This window comes from Stylophora pistillata, chromosome 7, assembly GCF_964205215.1.
Source record: "Stylophora pistillata chromosome 7, jaStyPist1.2, whole genome shotgun sequence".
Lineage (NCBI taxonomy): Eukaryota > Metazoa > Cnidaria > Anthozoa > Scleractinia > Pocilloporidae > Stylophora > Stylophora pistillata.
The window spans coordinates 1052900-1071586 of NC_142525.1; the positions used below are offsets into that span (position 1 = coordinate 1052900).

The window sequence follows — 18687 nt, forward strand, 5'->3', positions numbered from 1 at the left end:
CGCCTTTCCTTTTTCCTAACTATGCTTTTTCCTAACAGCATCATCACTGAAAGAAACTTTAAGGTCATGAGAATAACGGAAATCATTACAAACTCAAGAAGCCCTTGGTTGTTGGACAAATTCTCCTTGTAGGTATCATAGGAAATATGCAACAGTATGGAGAACTGACATACTAATGTTATGTTTACTAAGACTACATTCCTGATCGTTCTTGTTGGTCATTAAAGCTATTTCTCAAATTTCCAAACTTTTTCAAGAATTATACATTCTGAACGAGCCCTGGGTAAAAAACATGTTAAACATGGCTGTCAAGTTTAAAGGGTCGCATAAGAACTAAGGAATTAACTAATTCTTTGTAATTTAATCTCCCAAATCAAAGTTATGTTCGACCCATTTTGCTTGCACAACATCTTCATATGCTCATGAATACTTGCACCAGCTTGTGGCTGATATACAGGAGCATGAAGTTGTTAAAAAGCTTGGTTCTTCCCACCAGAGAACTTTTAACAACTACTTTGAGGAAAGCAAATGCCACGGCAATATCCAGATCAGGAACAGAATGATTATTTAACTGTCGGGGATTTTCATTTTAATCAATAAAAGAGAATACTTCATCCTCACTTTTATTCTCATGTTTACATTTCTCATACTAGGTACTTTGCGCTCCAAATAGAGCAAATAAGTTGATGTCATAAGTATGATTGACCAAGTATATATTATAATACAAAAGCATAAAGCCTTTCTGCTAAATACTAGCAGCAGCATTTACACATGACAACTTTGACAACAGGACTTTATCATGAATGAAGACACCCATGAGTTCACGGCTCGACACTATAGGTAGCCCACTAGCCACAGACTAGTAGAAATTCAGTTTTGGCTAATGGTTTTCGATTTCCACTGGCCAGTTTGGCAAGTAAACAAACCAAAATTGTCATAACATCTAAAAACAACTGAGATGTCACAAGCCACTCGGCTAGTAAGTTGAAAAGTAAAAGTTGGTGTCAAGCCCTGGAGTTGTTGACACAACATCCTCTCTAGTGCTTTCTCTTCTTTAACCCTTCTACTCCCAAGATCTCATTTATTTAGTAATTCTCCTTACTGTCTGTCATACAATACTTATGTTAGTTTGGAGAATTTGGCATTGGATCAACTGAAAATTCCCTGATTTTCTTTTTTCCTAATTCTCGTTTCTGTCTGCTTGATATTGTAAGGAGAAATTCTGTCTTGGTCATTCATAGGAGTCAAAGGATTCATATGAAAAAAAACAAACAAAAAAACAAGTAAATACAGTTGAACCTGTATTAAGTGGTCACCCAACCCAAGGGAAATGATCGCATGACCACTTAAAGGTTCCATAGAATAGGAATATTGTAAAAGATGAAAAAAAAAAAAATGCCATGCCCTGCTATAATTGACCACCAAATTTACAAATACTCGCTCAAAAATACTGCTGAAGTTGATTTTAAAAGATAAACTTGGATTAAATTTTACTTGAGAGATAATTCTTAGTTTTATTTGATGGGTCCTGCTTCAAGTGACCATTCAGGTCAGCTGGAAAACAATACAAACTGATGGATAGTATTTAGTAAAGGGTGACAAAACTGCTTAATATGGAGTGACCCCTTAAATACAGAGCCACTTTTAAGCAGCAGTGTATTTTTCTAAAATAAGAAGTAATGAAAATAAAATGTAATGCATTCAGGTGACATTTATGTCCAGGTAAATAGTGATTTAGTTAAATGTATAAACAGCAGTATTAAATCAGTAAAAACAGTAAAAAACGAAATGAAACAGTCAAAAGAATAAAAATAAATTAAATGTGCCGCTACTCCACAACGATAGTCCTGACAGGCTTGTGTTGAGACATGCTGGAGAATCTTTCATCCAGAGTGGCGAATGTCTAAAAAATAAATGGAAAAAAAAACAACAACAAAAAGATGTTAAAAACCATGATAACACATGAATCTGGTGTACACCCATCTTAAAGAGGGTTTACTATGGCTATGAAAACAGTGTGGAGACTATAAACTCTAAAGTTAGATTGGAAAGGGTTCATTTAATCTACAACAATGTCAAGTGCTGTCTCTTGGCAAAATTGATGAAATGGAATGACCTCCTCTCAAGTGACTGAAATAATTTGGAAAGAGGAACTATCATCAAAAATGAACACTGACATGGTAAATATTGAACAGACATTACAAAGTTTTTCCCAACATACCTTCCCTGTCATGGCAGTATTCATTGGTGGATTGAAATGGTTTGTGTACACAAGTGGCTTGAGTGGGGAAAGCTATAAAAAAAAACACACACACACACACAACAGCATTGAAATATAAAGTATCAGGAATCATCTTTTCAGTCTCGATGTGCTATAGTTACATTTTGAGAAACTCCTAATCAGCATTGTGTGGATTTGAGATCTGTTCATGTTGGCAAGAAGAGACGACAACAGATACTTGAACAATTTAAAAGGAATTTAATAATCAAGATCCAAGGAATCTGCTAGCCTTCTAGTCTTGCCCTGAATCATTTGACTCAAGGCATTTTAACTGTAAAAAACCCCTCACTGCAGCCAATTGCAATTACAGGGTTGAAAGAAAGGCATAATATGGAAAATACTGTGCGCTATAGAACTGCCAGACATTGGTGACTTAATTACACTGCAAATTTATTTGCCAAGAGTTATTTTTATTTTCTATGGTAATCAAAACAGTTGTAAGCTTAGAGTACTGAGCCAGGTTGGTCAAGGGTGGGGTCATAGTTACTAACTATGGTGGGATAAGATAACCCAGGGTTAGTGCGAAGTCTGATTTCAGATCTGAAAGCTTTAAAAGAAAATTCAGTTTAATTCCATTTGTCTACAATTTGATGATTGAATGCTCTTAAAAAGAATTGGGAAAATTGTCCCAAAACAGCTTTTGCACAAACAAATATAGAAACCTGCATTAAAATTTAAACTAGGGTTAGAGCTAATCTACCTTCAAACAACTGGACCCTTCATGATTTTCTGCTTTATCTCACCTGATGTAAATTGTTTGGCACTGAAATTCTCAGATCCTCAGTTAGACCCATGCCTCTTGGAATGTTTGCTGCAGATTTTCCCCTCCATCCTCTTCTGCTCCTTGGGTTTGTCTGTTGACTCACAGGTTGTTTCCATTGTGGAGTTCTTGTTAACCTAAATATTTAAATTATAGATCAGACTTTTCCCTGCCAGTGATTTTAACTACAAATGTACAATGTTTTTCCCAAAACCAATTGTTCATCTGCATTTTTCCACATTTTAGGCAGTTTACTTGTTTTTACTTTGAGTTCTAATACGCTCTTCAGGGAATTCTTTTTCTCTCTGATTGACCATTAAGATTATCTTGGTTTTAGTTTCAGAGCACTGGATCAAAAAGCCCTTCATTGTGTTCTATCGGGATTCTAATTCGATGCCATGCATTTTTTTTTTTACTGATCTTGGCGTCTTGCCCATTTTCACAGTACACCACCATCATGCATGGTTAACTAAATCTTATTTGATTTAAACAAATTTTCCTTGTCTGCACCAAAGCAAATGTATAGAGAACAGTGTGGAGAATAAACATGCCAATGTTAGGGTGTACAGGTTTAAATCAGAGTTTTCATGTTGATGTAGGAATTACATTGTACATCTTTGCATCAAGGTCAACTTATGATACTCACGTCACTCTGGGATTATTAATGGAGACAGTCAGTTGAGGAGCCTGCATACCTCGCCTAAAAATCAACAAACACTAATTTGAATCATTAAGGTATCCAACTTTACAATGTAGGTTAAGGTTATCTAAATGTTGCATACCATGGAATAGAATAGAATAGACTTTATTTCAAGAGGGTAGCATGTGACAGTAATTAAACTGATGATCCTGTGGCCCTCTTAATAATCCCAACCCATCCCACCCCAGGGGTGGACATCCATCACATAGTAATCTCATGTGTGGGAAATTAACGTCTGCTACCCCTAACCCTGCAGGAGACGAGACCTCCATTTATTTGTCCCTATCCAAGAAGACTAGAATACCTAACCATTTTTTGATGTTATAGAAAGGTAGCATATTCTTCTCAATTATTTCAAGACCTTGAGTGTTGGCCCGGCCAGGGCTCGAACCATCGACCTCCCGCACAACAGTCCAGCGCTCTATCCATTGAGCTAACTGGGAGGCGGATTTCAATAACTTTTTCCATTAGTGCCTGCCAATGGTTTCACAGGTAGCTGTTTCCAAACACGGGCCGTAAAGTTAAATTCAACAACAAGAGCCTGTTCAGGTCAGACATGTAATGGTAGACCACCGGAAATCAGCTTTAATTAAAACCCCCAAGATTCACTTACAAAGGAGATAAAAGTTCAAAGGCTGATAGTTTTGAAAGAAACTGTTTGGGGCCGCGTCGGTGGGAGTAACGAAATAATTTGGATATATCAACTAAGTTGAAATGGTAAATTGGCCAACGTAACGATTACAAAAGCTGACATTTCGAACGTTAGCCCTTCGTCGGAGCGAAATAGCGAAATAGCTCTGGAGCGAAATAGCAAAATAGCTCCGATGAAGGGCTAACGCTCGAAATGTCAGCTTTTGTAATCGTTACAGTGGCCAATTTACCATTTCAACTTTGTTGATATATCCAGATAAAAGTTCACTTTTGCTAGAGGATATCTGGGATTATGCCAATAATTGCCCTTCTAAAGTTGGGCTTCACAACTTTCAATGGATTCAATGGACAAAAATATGAATACCATTGCAAAACTCACAGCTGATGGATAAAGGATGCATACCTGTTTTTTCGCTGCTGTCTTGTTGCTCCAAGACTTTTTACATTCTGTGCCTTGTTCTGTCGGTTTATCTTAAAATGAATGGCAAACACGTTAATTAAAAATGGTGTTTGGCCAGGCCGCAAATGCCCAAAATACCAGCACAACATTCAAACCCTTTACTGCCTAACACCAGTATGCATTTGAATTCCATGCTGATCTCCAGACATTTCCTGGAGAACATACATACTGATGTTAACAGGTAAAGGGTTACTTTCAATGTAAAACCAACATGATAACACACCCACATTAAGTTTTAGAAATTACCTGCATTCCTCTTCTGTTATTGATGATATTTTGTCTGGCATCTTTTTGCTGAGTTTGTCTGTTTTTTAGTCTTCTATTCTGTTGAATCTGCTTGGCTTTGGAAATTATCTGTTTACTCTGTGGTTAAAAGAAAAGTAACAATCCTTTTATTGTCAGGACTTCACAGATGAATATCAGAACTGACACTGGGACCTGCTTGCAATCATCATGGGTTCTTCCATGAAAACTTAGTGCAACAGCTCAAACACAATTACTCCTTTCTATATTGATATTACCATAAAACCCCGTGGATAAGCCACACCCGCAGATAAGCTGCACCCCTAATTTAGCAGCTCAAATTTTGGAAAAAAAGTTTTATGATACAAATCAAAAGAAATCCAAAGTTGAGTCTTGAGAAGTCTTGTTCATCCACTGTTCATCGAACGTAAACTCATCATTAACATTGCAGCAGAAAATACTTCAAAGTGTTACCCACAATTTTAGCTCTTTAATATAATGAACATTGTTTCTACCAACTTTGATAATTATATGATTGGTCTTCTTGTATTTTTTGACAGGAATTTCTTCATTCAACACAGTTTTTCCATATATTTTTGCATCACAACAAAAACGTGAGCATAACATTCGAAGCTTAGTAACCAGACATTAGATCGGACACAAAAATGGACATTCACAACACCTTTTTCAAATGTTCCTGCAGATAAGCCACACTCCCAATTTCTAGTGATGATTTTTGGGAAAAAAGTGCAGCTATCTGCGGGCTTTTACAGTATGTTTGAAATAGGTTACCAATAGCATCTTTACACCCTTTAATGTTTATGTCATCTTGAGACCCAAATAAATCAACCAAAATACAAACCTCTTAATAAACAGATCTTGTACACTGTAAACTTTTATCATCATAGAAACCAGGCTATCATGAAAAGCACCAAGCTTATATACTGTCTTAGAAACTTTAAGGTTCTCTTAACCCCTTTAGTTCCTTAGAGCAACCAGCTTTTAATTTCTCTTTACATTATCTCCCTTGAGTCATATGAAAAGGTCAGGAGAAAAAAGGAAATGATCACCAAGATGAGCAGCTCTTGATTGATGTACAAATTCTCCTTGTCAACAACTTAGGAATTGTACAAAGATCAGTATGGAGAATATGCATACTGATATTATAATGTCAAGGGTTTAATGCACAGCCATGCAAATGAAGATCAAAAGAAGAAAGAAAGACTGTACCTTCTGAGCATTACTTTGCTTGTTTTTAAGTCTGTTTACAGCCACTTTAGCACCCCTGGTTCTTCCTTTGTTTCCTACAGTTTGATTTTTCTTGTAGGTTTGATTGCCCCTGCCTCCTCTTTGCTGAACCACCTGACCTTTTTGCTTCCCAGTTGCTGGCCTTTTTCGACCCTGGGCTCCCTGTCTCTGTTGTGCAGACTGGCCAGCATTCTTCCCAGCTATTCTTCTTCTCTGATTCTGTTTAATGGAGGTTCCTTTGTTCCCTTGATTCTTCTTTTGCTGTTTCTGTGTTCCCTTCTTCTGGGTTTGTTGTGTCTTCTTTTTCAAAGCTTTCTTTTTTAGCCTTTTCTGGTCTTTAATAATGTCATCTTTGAAAAAGAGAGTCAAGACTATTATGCAGGGTTTTTCCATTTCAAAAATCTATTTAAACATTCCCTTCTTAAAAGAAACTGTAATTGAGATAAGAGAAATAAATTACATTTTAATCCTTTTATTCCCCAAGATCTCATTAGTGATTCTCCTTACTGTCTGCTATACAATTCTCTATATTTCAGTTTGGAGAGTTTGGTACTGGATCAACAAATAATCACCTGATTGATAGTCTTCTAAAAGTTTATTCTCATCAGTTGGCTGCTTGATATTGTATTGTTATTGAAAGGAGAAATTCTGTCTTGGTCACTCATGGGAGTTTAAGGGTGAAAAAAAGTCTCTAGTATTTCTTTTGTGGTAAAATCCGTAACGAAACAATTTCTGAAAATGTAAACACAATTAATAAATCATACAATTCACCCATTGAACAGAATTGCATCTGTTTGTACAATCAAACGTTACAAAGATAGAACTTCAATTTACCCCTCGAGACTTAACCAATTATTTTATGGCTCTGCAAAAAAAAATTTCTGCATTATCTTTGTAGAACCTACTATCAAAACTGATCAGGTTTTGATGAAAAAAGTTCTAGGATCAAAATCCTTGTTACCGTTACCAACTTGATCTTTTCAATCATTGATACCATACCTTCTGAAAAAAGCAACGAGTTAAATTATCCAAGTAACAACGCTTTCGATCTTTCTTTCCAAAATTCATACGATTTCCTAAACCTTTCTTTGACACATTTCAAACCAAAGAAAATTTGGTGAATGCAACCTCACAGTCATAATTTGAGACCACGTAGGCTGTTCACGCTTCCAAAACATAGCTATCTTTATCCAACATAGCGAGAATGGAACAATCATGTCATGGGAAGTTTTAATACTTCCAGGAGAAAATAGGTTGAAAAGTTAGGTTATGCCAGTTCTAAAACAAGTAGATTTACTCACCAAGAGATCTATCTATGTTGGTGGACATACTGTAACGACTAACTCCGGACGATAACAAATCGTTTAGAAATTTCTATGGACGCCTGACGCTGGCTTGGAAACCTCGCTATATTTCATTCAACGGCCCAGACTGAGACCAAAAGTTTGGACTGGACTTCAGGTTAACGGACCGAAAGAGCATGGACATGGAACAAACAAAGAAACAAAAAAATCAGCGGAATCGAGTCCCAAACCTTCCAAATTCGTACTGGGATGCTTTGCCACTGATTTTATAGCAAGACTAAACCAAGTGGAGAATTTTGAGCCAACTCGTCGGATGAAACATTTAGAACATATTTGTTGCACTTGTAGCATTTGTAGTTCACTGTGAATCACTGAGCGGCGTCTGAAACGGTCTAAGCCCGAGTCTGGGGTACACCGGAAATATTTAAACTTCCCATGACATGTTCCATTCTCGCTATGTTGGATATAGATATCTTTGTCTGCGAGCGCGGACTCGAAAAAACAGATAAAATTTATTGGCATGCCATGATTACGCTCAAGTAACAAAAGTTAAAAAATTAAGGAAAAAGATGCGACATGCAAGGGCGTAGCCATGGGGGGTCCTTGGGTACCCGTGACTCCCCCCCCCCTTGGTAGGCCTTCTTTTGAGCAACAACCTACAATATTCAAGTGTCGAAAACGCCATGACAGTATCTTGGCCGTAAAAGCCATTGTTGAAAAGCCCACTTTTTTAAAATTTGTTTTTTTATGAAGTATTTTCGTCAACGGCTCTTGTATTTAGTTAATATGGGCCTCCATGCCGCGATAATACGACTGAGCCCGCTGATACACGCGGGAGAGCAGCGGTGTAAATGGTGAGTAGCCTCTGTGATCTGTGGCTGGGTGAAGACTAATTTCGTACCCAGACTGTCCACGGCCAAGTTCAGTTACACATTGAAGGTGGGATCTGGGTAAACGATTAAGGTAGTTGACTGTGAATATATGAAAATCATACATGTGAAATGCGTGTTAAGAAATGAATATCAAACCAATCTTTGCCGTAGTGAACACCACTTGCTCAGTTGGTAGAGCACTATGCCGGTACCGCAAAGGTCATGGGTTCAAATCCCGTACAAGCCTGAATTTTTTTTCAGGCCTCATTTGCACTGTCAATTAAGAGATTAAGATATAGATAAGGGTAAAACTGCAATTGCAAGGGAAGGGCAGGTTGTGACTAGGCCTTATGCGAGTAAAAGTAGCATATTATGCTAGTGGCATTGCTTTTTTGGCGAAATTATGCTCTTTTTTCCAAATTATGCCCCTTTTTTTAAAATTATGCTCTTTTTAAAATTGCAAAGAAGTCCAAAAAATACCCTTTCTAATCAGAAGCATTTGGTCTACAAGAAAGCAACGCAACAAATCCACAATAAAATTCAAATAAACATGTGGCTCATGTTAACATGCACACTAGTACTAGACTATACTCTCATGTAGCTTATCTGCGATTGAGCCACTTTGTAATTTGTAGCCTTGCCTGATGAGAGGTTCTGGGACCAACATGGCCAATAATGTGACTTCCGGTTCCGGTGCACCCCAGACCCGGGCTCAGACCGTTTCAGACGCCGCTCAGCGATTCACAGTGAACTACCAATGCTACTACTTGAACTAAAACTTAAAACATCGAATAACGTCACCAAGTGCTTGGGAGTAGAGATGAACAATGATCAAATTGTAGCATCAAAAATGATCCGATAACTATCAAAATATGCGAATTTTGCTAGAATTGCTACATGGTAGAGATTATGCCAGTTTGCTCGAATTATGCCAAAAATTATGCTAGCATAATCTCTTTAGGCCTAGTTGTGACGCCAGTAATGAGCACGACTCCAATATGGATTGTTTATTGGCTTCATAGAAACTATGACAAAGATCGTTGCAATGTGACCACAACTTGGTTTAACGATAAAGTAAGATTGAGTTTAGCCTTCATATCAATTAAATCCGCTTCCTTTTAGGCGAGCAGGAGTTCAACTCTTTGCTTTTCATGCTCACTCCCGCCCTACACTCTCACGCGGCTTTTGCTGACCGCGCTCCTCTCTGTCTCGCCAAAAGGAAACGGGAAGGAGTGCTACTCAGGCTGTAATGGATCAGTTTCTATCCATGTAGTTCAACTTCATCAAATTCCTTTTCTTTTTTTTCTTTCGTCCTATTTTTTTCGTTCAATTTTTGTTTGGAGCGTCTCATCGCCAGAGTAACTTGATCCCCATGGTCTTGTGTCATCATAAATAAGTAGTCTACATTCCGAGAGGTAAATAATTTCGTTTTCTAAAATTTATCTATATTTAATTTAATTTTAATTATTATTTAATTTATTTATTTGTATTTCTAAATTGTGGACAAGATGTTGTCAACTTTTAAAAACTGCATGTAGTACGCATCTGACCTATTCATAACAAATGAATAGAGGGGGTAAGTTTCTAAAGAAACTGTGGAGCTGCGTCGGTAGGGGTAACAAGGTAATTTGATAATATCAACTAAGTTGAAATTGTAAATTGTCCGCCGTAAAGAGTTAAAAAGCTGACGTTTCAAGCGTTAGCCCTTCGTTAACTCTTTACGGTGGCCAATTTGCAATTTCAACCTAGTTGATATTACCAAATGACCAATTCATAACAAAACGAGCACATCTTAATCCTAAAGCTATCTTTTACTAATTTTTAAACATCTGTCTCTCTCTCTAAAAACTGCATGTAATACGCAATTTGTGATGGATTTCCTGTAAAAATAATATGCGTCTCAAAGAAAGATGGTATTTTCTTCTTCTCCCGAAGAAGATTTGACCTCATGTTAATCTCCGTTGCACCCTGTCGTCTCGTCGGAGTTAAAACTGGGACTAGTGATAGAATGCCTGCGCACACTGCTATAGCAGCCCCCGAGAAGAAAAAGGCTTCATTATACGTGCTTGTGATCTCACTAAGAAAGCCTGTAAAGTGAAAGTAAATGAAAAACATAAACTTGCAAGATTTTCCATGAAAAGCTTAAAAGGAAAACTTTAAGTAGTGTAAATCATTTATCATGGCACTACTACAGCGGGGTTCCTTTGACAAGCGTCGCTGACGGCAGTCATTCTTTTTTATTGAATTAAACAATTTTACTTGAAAATTTCACCTGCTGTCTAAATAGAACGTGATCATAAAAATTAGTTCACATAAAGTAGTAAAAGGTCATGTTGCAATCCACACATAACCTTCCACGAGTGAACGTTGCAAAACTCTGTGTGCGTCCGGGGTGTAACTGCAGTAATCGTAACCTCACAACACCACGATGATAAAGACGTATTTATACGGTACGAATGATGTTGACGGTATGTGGGTTGAAACTTAAAACAATAAATGAATACGAAATTACACCAATTGACTAATAAAAATGACAAGAAAGAAATACACTGAACGAACTGAACAAACTTGAAATGACAATACTTACATTGTTACGATTTCTACGAAACTGCTGGACGAATATAAACTGCCAAAAGGCGAAAATAAGATAGACTAGAGTAACTGCTCAAAGCGAACTACTGTATGACTAACGGTAACTAAACTCTGAACTTGAGAAAAACTAATTTAAATATGCGAAGACGACTAGCTAACTTAAAGTGCAATTAGTGCCTATATTACGAAAGAAACTAATTAACGAAGATGCGTGACATAGAAACAACAGAAGCTAACTAACGAGCGAAAAAAATACTAACGAACGACGAGAAACAGCGACAACACAAAAGGACACCCTAATGATTGATTGAATGAGAAAAACGAAAAACAGAAAAAAAACATTCCGCACGCTAAGACCCTAAACATTTGGAATTCTAATCCCATTCATGAAGGTCAACCTTGAAACATATGGTAAAGCTCTAACCTGTTCTGCGAAGAAAGGGCTAAGGTTTTGATGTATTATTTTTTTGAAAATCAAAGGCTCAAAAATTAAAAGAATGGAACTTGTACAGTGGGTTCCCTGTACGTCGAACCAAGACATATAAACGGTTAGAGGAGAAACGTACCTGCTAGAAGTGAGCCTGTCATTATAGGAATTGAGAATACCAAATATAGAAAGCCGAGAGCTGATGACAGCTTGTTCCTGCCGACGATATCTCCAGTGACGATCGGAATCAAAGTCACAAACACTCCATCAAAAATCCCAAATAAAATTGTATATAGGATGAGTCCGCCATAATTTGTCGCCAGTGGACACAGCGTTGTTGTGACTGCCATTATTAGAAGTGCTGTTTGGTAAAGGTACATCCGATTGACACATCGGTAATCTGAGACATGGCCGAAGAAAAGCCGACCAACCAACGAGCCGACCGACAGGAAACCGATGAGAAAGGAGGCCTTTGATTGAGGTATCTTATGATAAGTCGCGTGTATAGGCTGTGAGTTGAAAGAAAAACGTAATCAATGATGTCGATGAGATTTTCCTTGCTACAATTTGCCATTTCAAATGATTAGAAAAATATACTTTAAGGTAAAATAGACGGGTGATAAACTGGTGGTGCAAACACCTCGAATGAAACCGTACCTTTGAGCTAACCCTTTGCCGTTTCCCGTGGCAACACGTTATTCTCCAACAAACTATCTACAACCTTGTTCAATTAAGATTTATTCGAGCCTACTCGCGAGGCGTCCGCTTCCAGAACTACTCCCCCACTAAAACTTACTTTAAACCGTGTCGTGACCGAAAAAAGGCGAAGAAATTACAGCTCTGCGCTAGGACCAAAGTAATGCCATGGTATGACAATCAATTGTTCTAAGCTTAGTAACTGCCATATTTGTTAAAGTATTGGGCTCGTGCGCACTTTGCGTGAAGGAGCTACTTCACTACTTCACAACCCTCCCCCCCCTTCTCTCTTTCGTACTCCCTCCCCCCTTGCAGTCATCCACGATCCAAGTGTCATGCAACTCAGGTCGTTTTAAACGTTTAGGCTAAGAAGAAAATGAGGCAAGGAGAGAGGACAGTCCATACTCGTGGTGAAAAGGCGAGAATAGGTCGTCTATAACTAAAATCATACAAGAATACTCACCAAATAAACGTAAGGTATAAAGTAACCTAGGTTGAATATGCCAAGTGCTAGTGCCCATACAACGAACCCCTTGTTACTCCACACAGTTAAATCAATAACCTTGTTCTCGCGTTTCTCAATCTCCCTCTCCACAGGTGGAGCTCTATAAGAGAAGGCTGCCATAATCATCACGAAAGTGACTACCCCGAGAAACCTCATGGTATGTCGCCACCCGATGCTTTCTACGAGTGCGTTGATTGTTGGGCCCATAACTAGAGCACCGACTGCGCTCCCCGCGGTGATGATCCCATTTGCCAAGGATTTCCGACGTTCAAAGTATCTGTCCACCATGAGGAATGTTGGCACGTAACTCATACTAGACCCCATTCCCCACATAACACTGTAGGTAATATAAATGGGAACGAGGCTACTGACAAATGACGTGGCAACCATTGCAGTGACTGAAATGATTCCACCAGCTATGGCGACGTTTCTGCAGCCAAATCGATCACAAAGTGCGCTAGTAAATGGGCCAAAGAAGAAATTCATGCCCAATCCCATCGAGCCTATGTAACCTGCGGAAAAGAGAGGAGGCAGTGAGGCTGCGTTCACACTTGCTGCTCGAGCATTAGTGTCAGGACACCGGAACAAAATGGTGCTGTGTTCTGCCACTGGGTGCCCAATATATTAGCGCCCGGTTCAGTGCCCGAGTACAAAGTCAAGATATTGTACTTGGGTACGGGCACGGTGCCCGAATTCTCGCGTGGGTACTTGAAATAAAGTTGTGTTCACATTAGTGACCATCAAGAATCGTACTCGGGCACTGTGCTCGAGCACCAAGTGTGAACGCAGCTTAAGAGTTAGAGCCGGGAATTGACTACACCACTTCTGAGGCATTGATACACATGGGTGGTGGAAAACAGCTAGATAGAAAGTTAACTGAAGACTAGATAGACTAGAGAAAATAAATTAAACAAGCCATAAGGAACATTACTTTTGGGTCACATCTATTCGGAGTCACTCAGAGAACACAAGAGTTCCTAAATCGTTACCTCGAAGGGCACACCCTTTACGTGCAAGTCTAATGTCTCTTGTGTGTCGAAATGTGAGTATTAACCTGTGAGTATTTCACCTGTGAGTATTTCACCTGTGAGTATTTAACCCCAGCCATATTTCCACGAGAACACGATGTACAGAATGCCAAAACTATTGTGGATTCCCAACACCACTAATTGCACAAGAGCTGCAGATATACAGACCATCCAATAGCCACCATCTTTGCAACTTTCAGTCTTGCGACAAACGACAAGGAAAGCTTAGTTAGGTTTGCTTTGTTCTTATTTCTTATTTCTAAGGATACCGATGTCAAGTTGAGGACTGAAAGACTACGATCCAAAGTTATTTACGTTTGCTAACTGTATCATGGACCTTATGAACTGCTTTGTATCAGCTTTGTTTGTCTGCTCAAACCAGTTTCAGTTACACAACTTTGTTAATTATAGCGGGGCTCCCACGCGCGCTTTGCGCGCGTGGGGCAGAGCCCCATACCCATGGAATATGGTCAGCCTCTTTTCATTTGGTTGTCACGTGACTGACCGAGCGTTCGTACGTACGCACGTACGTGCCTTCAGATTGCACGGGTAGGGTAGGGGAGACTATCAAAACGAAGGGAGGGGTGTCTCAGGCGAGTCTTGGCAAATGCGCATCTTTTATGTTATCATTAATATTACGAACTTGGAAGCTCTGCTTTTAGGCTTGGCTAAAGCTATATACCAGCCGATTATGTGAAAATGAAAGGTTTTCGAAAGAGCTACTGGCAGCAGCTTCGACCTTCAGTTTGTAGGTCGACATTATAGGTGGGGGGGGGGAGGGGGCTTAAAACACTTCAACAGTAAATATAAACAAATTTTCTCAGTGTTAATAAGTCAGCGTACAATTAGCGAGCACATCATACGAACACAAGACGCTATTACAGATCTTTAAGGCAGGGGTCGACAGATTTATAGTTTACAATTTGAACGTTTTAACGGAAATCGGTTCAGAACTACGAAATGTCAACGGCCCAACCTTCCCAAATTCAGCGAAGTACCCTCAGCACTTACAAGTCACATGATATTGCCCTGTTCTTTTGAGACTAGTTTTCTTTTCTTTTCTTTTGAAACTGAAATATTATGGGCTAGACAATGTTAAAAAAAATTTGGACACCTTCATCACTCCAAACATTTCAAGTTGTGGTGTGATCCAGCTATAGCTGATAAAACGCTGTCAATTTAATTTTAACGATTGTGAACTTTATTGTGCAACGGTTATGACAGTTTCTGATTGAATGTTTACTTTCCCACTGTGGACCATAATAGCGCTTTATTCTAATGACGTCATGAAATTTTAGACCTCCCGCGTGACTCAGACAAACAAACTCCAGTTCTTTGAGAGCTACAAGGGAAATGGCGAGTAGTTCGCTTATTCCCTTACAGTTCTGACCGAAGAGGACGGCGTTTCTGGCTCCAAATTTGAAAGAGAACCGGAAGAATACACTGTAGACCAGCTAAAACGGTGGTTAAAATGTAGGGGCTTAAAATTAAGTGGTAAACGAGAAGAACTTGTACAGACTGTGTGAGATGCGGGAATTATCACACCCTTGATCCGGCAATCGATCATGGAAAATGGTTTGCTGCCAAAGTTTTTCAAGAAAATTCTGATGTAAACAATGTAAAGAGGGGGTTGACAGGCCTACACGACTCCCCAGCGCGTGTTTAGAATAGCCTATTCAAAGTTTGGCTCTCACGAGCATGTTTTTGAGCGATCGCCCTCTTTTGTAAGATACGAGCGGCGGATTTTTGTATATTTCGCTCAATACTGATTGTGTTTCTATTAAATGACAGTTCATGTAGTTTATGTAGTTAATGTTCAGGCAGTTGTCATTGAATAATTTCTGTTTCTTTGACGCTGAATTTTCTCTTTATTTCGGTGCTTTCCTCTAAGGAGCATGTGCTCAACTTACTTGCGCTGGTCTTAGATTTGCCTTTAGTGGATCGGGAAATTCGGCTGTTGGACCTTTTCGGCCGGGCCAGTGAAGAGCACAAATATAACTTAAGTGTTTCTTGTTATGTTTTTCTCCGTAAAAAACTCATGCGAACAAGCCACCAGCCAACGCTTGCACTTTGCCATGACTCGCGAAGGTTTTGGGAAAGGAATGAATACTTTCTTCCCTAATTCCTTTCACTCTTTGAGTCATTTTGGCCATTTATCTGCATATCTTGAGTCTGTCTTACACTCACCCCAACAACAGTGTTTGGTACCAACCATGCCCCTTCCTTTCAGGACGCGAAGTCATTTTTTGACGAAATTTTCCGTCGTTTTGTTTTCATTTTACAGCTCTCGCTCATACATTTCCTTAAGCTGGTCGCAATGTTTGTCTGAGTCTGTGCGGGGGGTCTCATAGGTTATCACGTAACAAAATCTATTTTTAGTAAAAGTATAAGGCGCTATTACATGTCACGCTGGGTGAGACAAACAAGAATAACTTATAGGCGGCAGAAGTTACACAATCCATGTCGAACACGTGTATGTTATTCCGGCAATTAACAACGATCCGTGTTGCCCGCACATTGCAACAGCCGCGAGGAAATTATAAGTTGATAGAGGAAAAGGTCAATCGTAATACATGTAGACCTCATTCTGGAAAAATTCTGTCTTCGAGATTAAACTGAAAAATCCAGCCGAAGTTCTGTAAAGGTCTACTCATAAATTTTCAAAGCATCCTGAACGTTAGCCACCCTCGCAGCAGTTTTTAGTCTCTTCGTGACTCCGGAAATGGCTGCAAAGAAGTCTACTTGAACATTCGATTTATCAAGTTTATATATCTGCTGTCCATCGATAATCCAGTTCACTACAGAGACTATGGGAGTCTCATTTGTAAATATTTATATATAAATGTATTCTTTAGTTCCTCAGTCTTTAATGACGAACGCACAAATATATTTACAAATTTTTCAGAGTGTGGGTGGACAATTAATTCAAGTGTGTTTTTCCGCAGGAAGCGGGAAATACCAAACGCATGTCTAAATACACCTATATTTTACCTTATTACGGCGGTGTTTGGGGGAGTATTGGCTTTTGTGTCGTGACAAACATGATTTTATTTTATTTAGACGGCACCTTCAACTGTGAGTGAGAAAAGCATTCCTTCCCCAGGCTCTACATACTAAGATAAACGTAATTTACGTCACAAATCGCAGAGTCGCATAATACCAGCGAAAGAGAAACGATATGTGTTATAAGAATGAAAAGGAAAAACGATTCATACCTGTGAATGCCTGACCCCAGCCATACTCCCTCAAGAACACGATGTACAGAATGCCAAAACTGTTGTGGATTCCCAGAACCACAAATTGTACAAGTGCCGCACATATACAAACGATCCAGCCCCAATCAACAGCTTTGCAAATTTCAGTGTTACGACGAATGACAGGAACAGCTTCCTTACAGATTGCTTTGTTCTTATACCTTAAGTTACCGATCCCGGGCATTCTCAAAAATTCAGTTTCTTTCACTCGTGATTCCAGCGTGACCCACTCCAAGTTGATGAGGTTGTGCCTGCATTGTTGATCCATGTAAACAATAACTATTTCCACGCCTCAATTACAAGTGGAGAGCAAATAACAAGCGAACCAGAGAGGGAAAGAGGGGGGAAGGGGGGGAAAGATTATTCACCAAAATAGAAGCAGCTTGCGGTGCTATAACACGTTGCGAACTCAAGCCCGTTTATCCGACCAGCCATGTTTGCGTTAGAGTTACACTGGACGATGGGGGGGGGGGGGGGGGGGGGACGGGAGAAAGGCCATAAGAAAGAGATAGATTTCTTTCCAAGCTTTCCAAGTTGCTAAGGCCGTGGCAGTTATGGATAAAATTGTTTTTCACGCGTGAAGTGAAGCGCATCACCTTCGTAACAATAAAAGCTACAGCTGAAGTGATGCAAATGTTTGTGAACTGTCATGCTCCAGACGCATTATGGATGTCTACAAAACGAAGACCGAAGACCGAAGATTGAAGACCGAAAAACGAAGACAAGGGGGTCTTCGTTTTGTAGAAAAGACCCCGTGAATCTATAGAACGAAGACCCTCGCTAAAACGCTTTGTCAGACGCCAATTAACGCGAAATCAAGAGGGTCTTCGTTTTGTAGAAAAGACCCCGTGAATCTATAAAACGAAGACCCTCGCTAAAACGCTTTGTCAGACACCAATTAACGCGAAATTTTTAAAATTTCTAAACAGACAAATGCCTTTTCTCTGCAAGCTATTGACGTTAACTTTAGTGCCAACACGTACAACGGCTCACGTATGCAGTTCACCCTCTGCATAGGCGGTATAATGAAGAGTTTAGTAACTGTGGTTATCTTGCCTGTAATCTCATAAATAGAAGCAGTGATGCCGAGGTTTCTGTACGCTGTGCCACAAATTTTATCGCTTTCAGACAAGGATTATAAACAAGGAGACACTAAAAATTACATATATTTTGTAAAGGAAGTTCAGTTCTGCGCATGTTTGCGTGACTTAAAAATGATCCTTAAACAATAATATGATTGGCTGAATAGGCCTTATACATTAGGTCATGTTCTCATATTTCGCTAAGCTTTGTTTCAGCGAATGATTATCAAACCTCTGCCAAATTTTGTAAGCGAGCTTGTAAAACGAGACACTCCGAGGGAAAAATAAGTACCTTTTTTTTCTCCTGTAGCTGCTGTTTATAGAATGATAGCCCTGTAAATGAAGGTAGCAGTCATTTTTTCCAGTATGAATTAGTTCCTCGTATATTCAACAATTATTCCACGAGCGCGCGTTGGATATGAGATGATAGAATAATCATCTCATATCCAACGAGCGCTCGTGGAATAATTGTTTTATTAAAAAAAACGCCCCCAAGATATTAGACAAATAACTGTGGACAAATCTTCTCGACTTTATTTTGTGAGAAGAAACCGGATGTTACAATGTACAGATATTAGATTATG

General features: G+C 39.1%; 2 protein-coding genes across 3 annotated transcripts; both read right to left on the reverse strand.

Moving 5' to 3' along the window:
• Nucleotides 1–607: 607 nt before the first annotated feature.
• LOC111328494 (uncharacterized) lies at nucleotides 608–7788 on the reverse strand. Its single transcript, XM_022932935.2, has 8 exons — nucleotides 7645–7788; nucleotides 6326–6693; nucleotides 5099–5215; nucleotides 4796–4863; nucleotides 3688–3741; nucleotides 3025–3178; nucleotides 2222–2293; nucleotides 608–1903 (listed from the first exon to the last, which is right to left on the reverse strand). Exons 1-8 carry the CDS (start codon nucleotides 7670–7672, stop codon nucleotides 1829–1831), a joined length of 936 nt encoding a protein of 311 aa, XP_022788670.2. The 5' UTR covers nucleotides 7673–7788; the 3' UTR covers nucleotides 608–1828.
• Nucleotides 7789–9511: 1723 nt separating this feature from the next.
• Nucleotides 9512–18220, reverse strand: LOC111328496 (monocarboxylate transporter 10). Of its 2 annotated transcripts, XM_022932937.2 has the most exons (5): nucleotides 17959–18220; nucleotides 16983–17272; nucleotides 12698–13251; nucleotides 11678–12047; nucleotides 9512–10606 (listed from the first exon to the last, which is right to left on the reverse strand). In XM_022932937.2, exons 2-5 carry the CDS (start codon nucleotides 17203–17205, stop codon nucleotides 10341–10343), a joined length of 1413 nt encoding a protein of 470 aa, XP_022788672.1. In that variant the 5' UTR covers nucleotides 17206–17272; nucleotides 17959–18220; the 3' UTR covers nucleotides 9512–10340. The 2 variants fall into 2 exon arrangements, with proteins under 2 accessions (XP_022788672.1, XP_022788671.1); XM_022932936.2 differs by lacking the exon at nucleotides 17959–18220 and having other exon boundaries at nucleotides 16983–17482.
• Nucleotides 18221–18687: the final 467 nt, after the last annotated feature.

Coding starts and splice junctions, on each gene's coding strand:
- LOC111328496 (XM_022932936.2), bottom strand. CDS start 17,289: ATGGATCAACAATGCAGGCACAACCTCATCAACTTGGAGTGGGTCACG. Junction 13,252..16,982: donor CTGGGGTCAGGCATTCACAG/GTATGAATCGTT, acceptor TCTTTTCCGCAG/GTTACATAGGCTCGATGGGA. Junction 10,607..11,677: donor GACAGGCTCACTTCTAGCAG/GTACGTTTCTCC, acceptor TTCACTTTACAG/GCTTTCTTAGTGAGATCACA.
- LOC111328494 (XM_022932935.2), bottom strand. CDS start 7,672: ATGTCCACCAACATAGATAGATCTCTTG. Junction 6,694..7,644: donor CAACATAGATAGATCTCTTG/GTGAGTAAATCT, acceptor TCTTTTTCAAAG/ATGACATTATTAAAGACCAG. Junction 3,179..3,687: donor ATTAATAATCCCAGAGTGAC/GTGAGTATCATA, acceptor TTAAATATTTAG/GTTAACAAGAACTCCACAAT.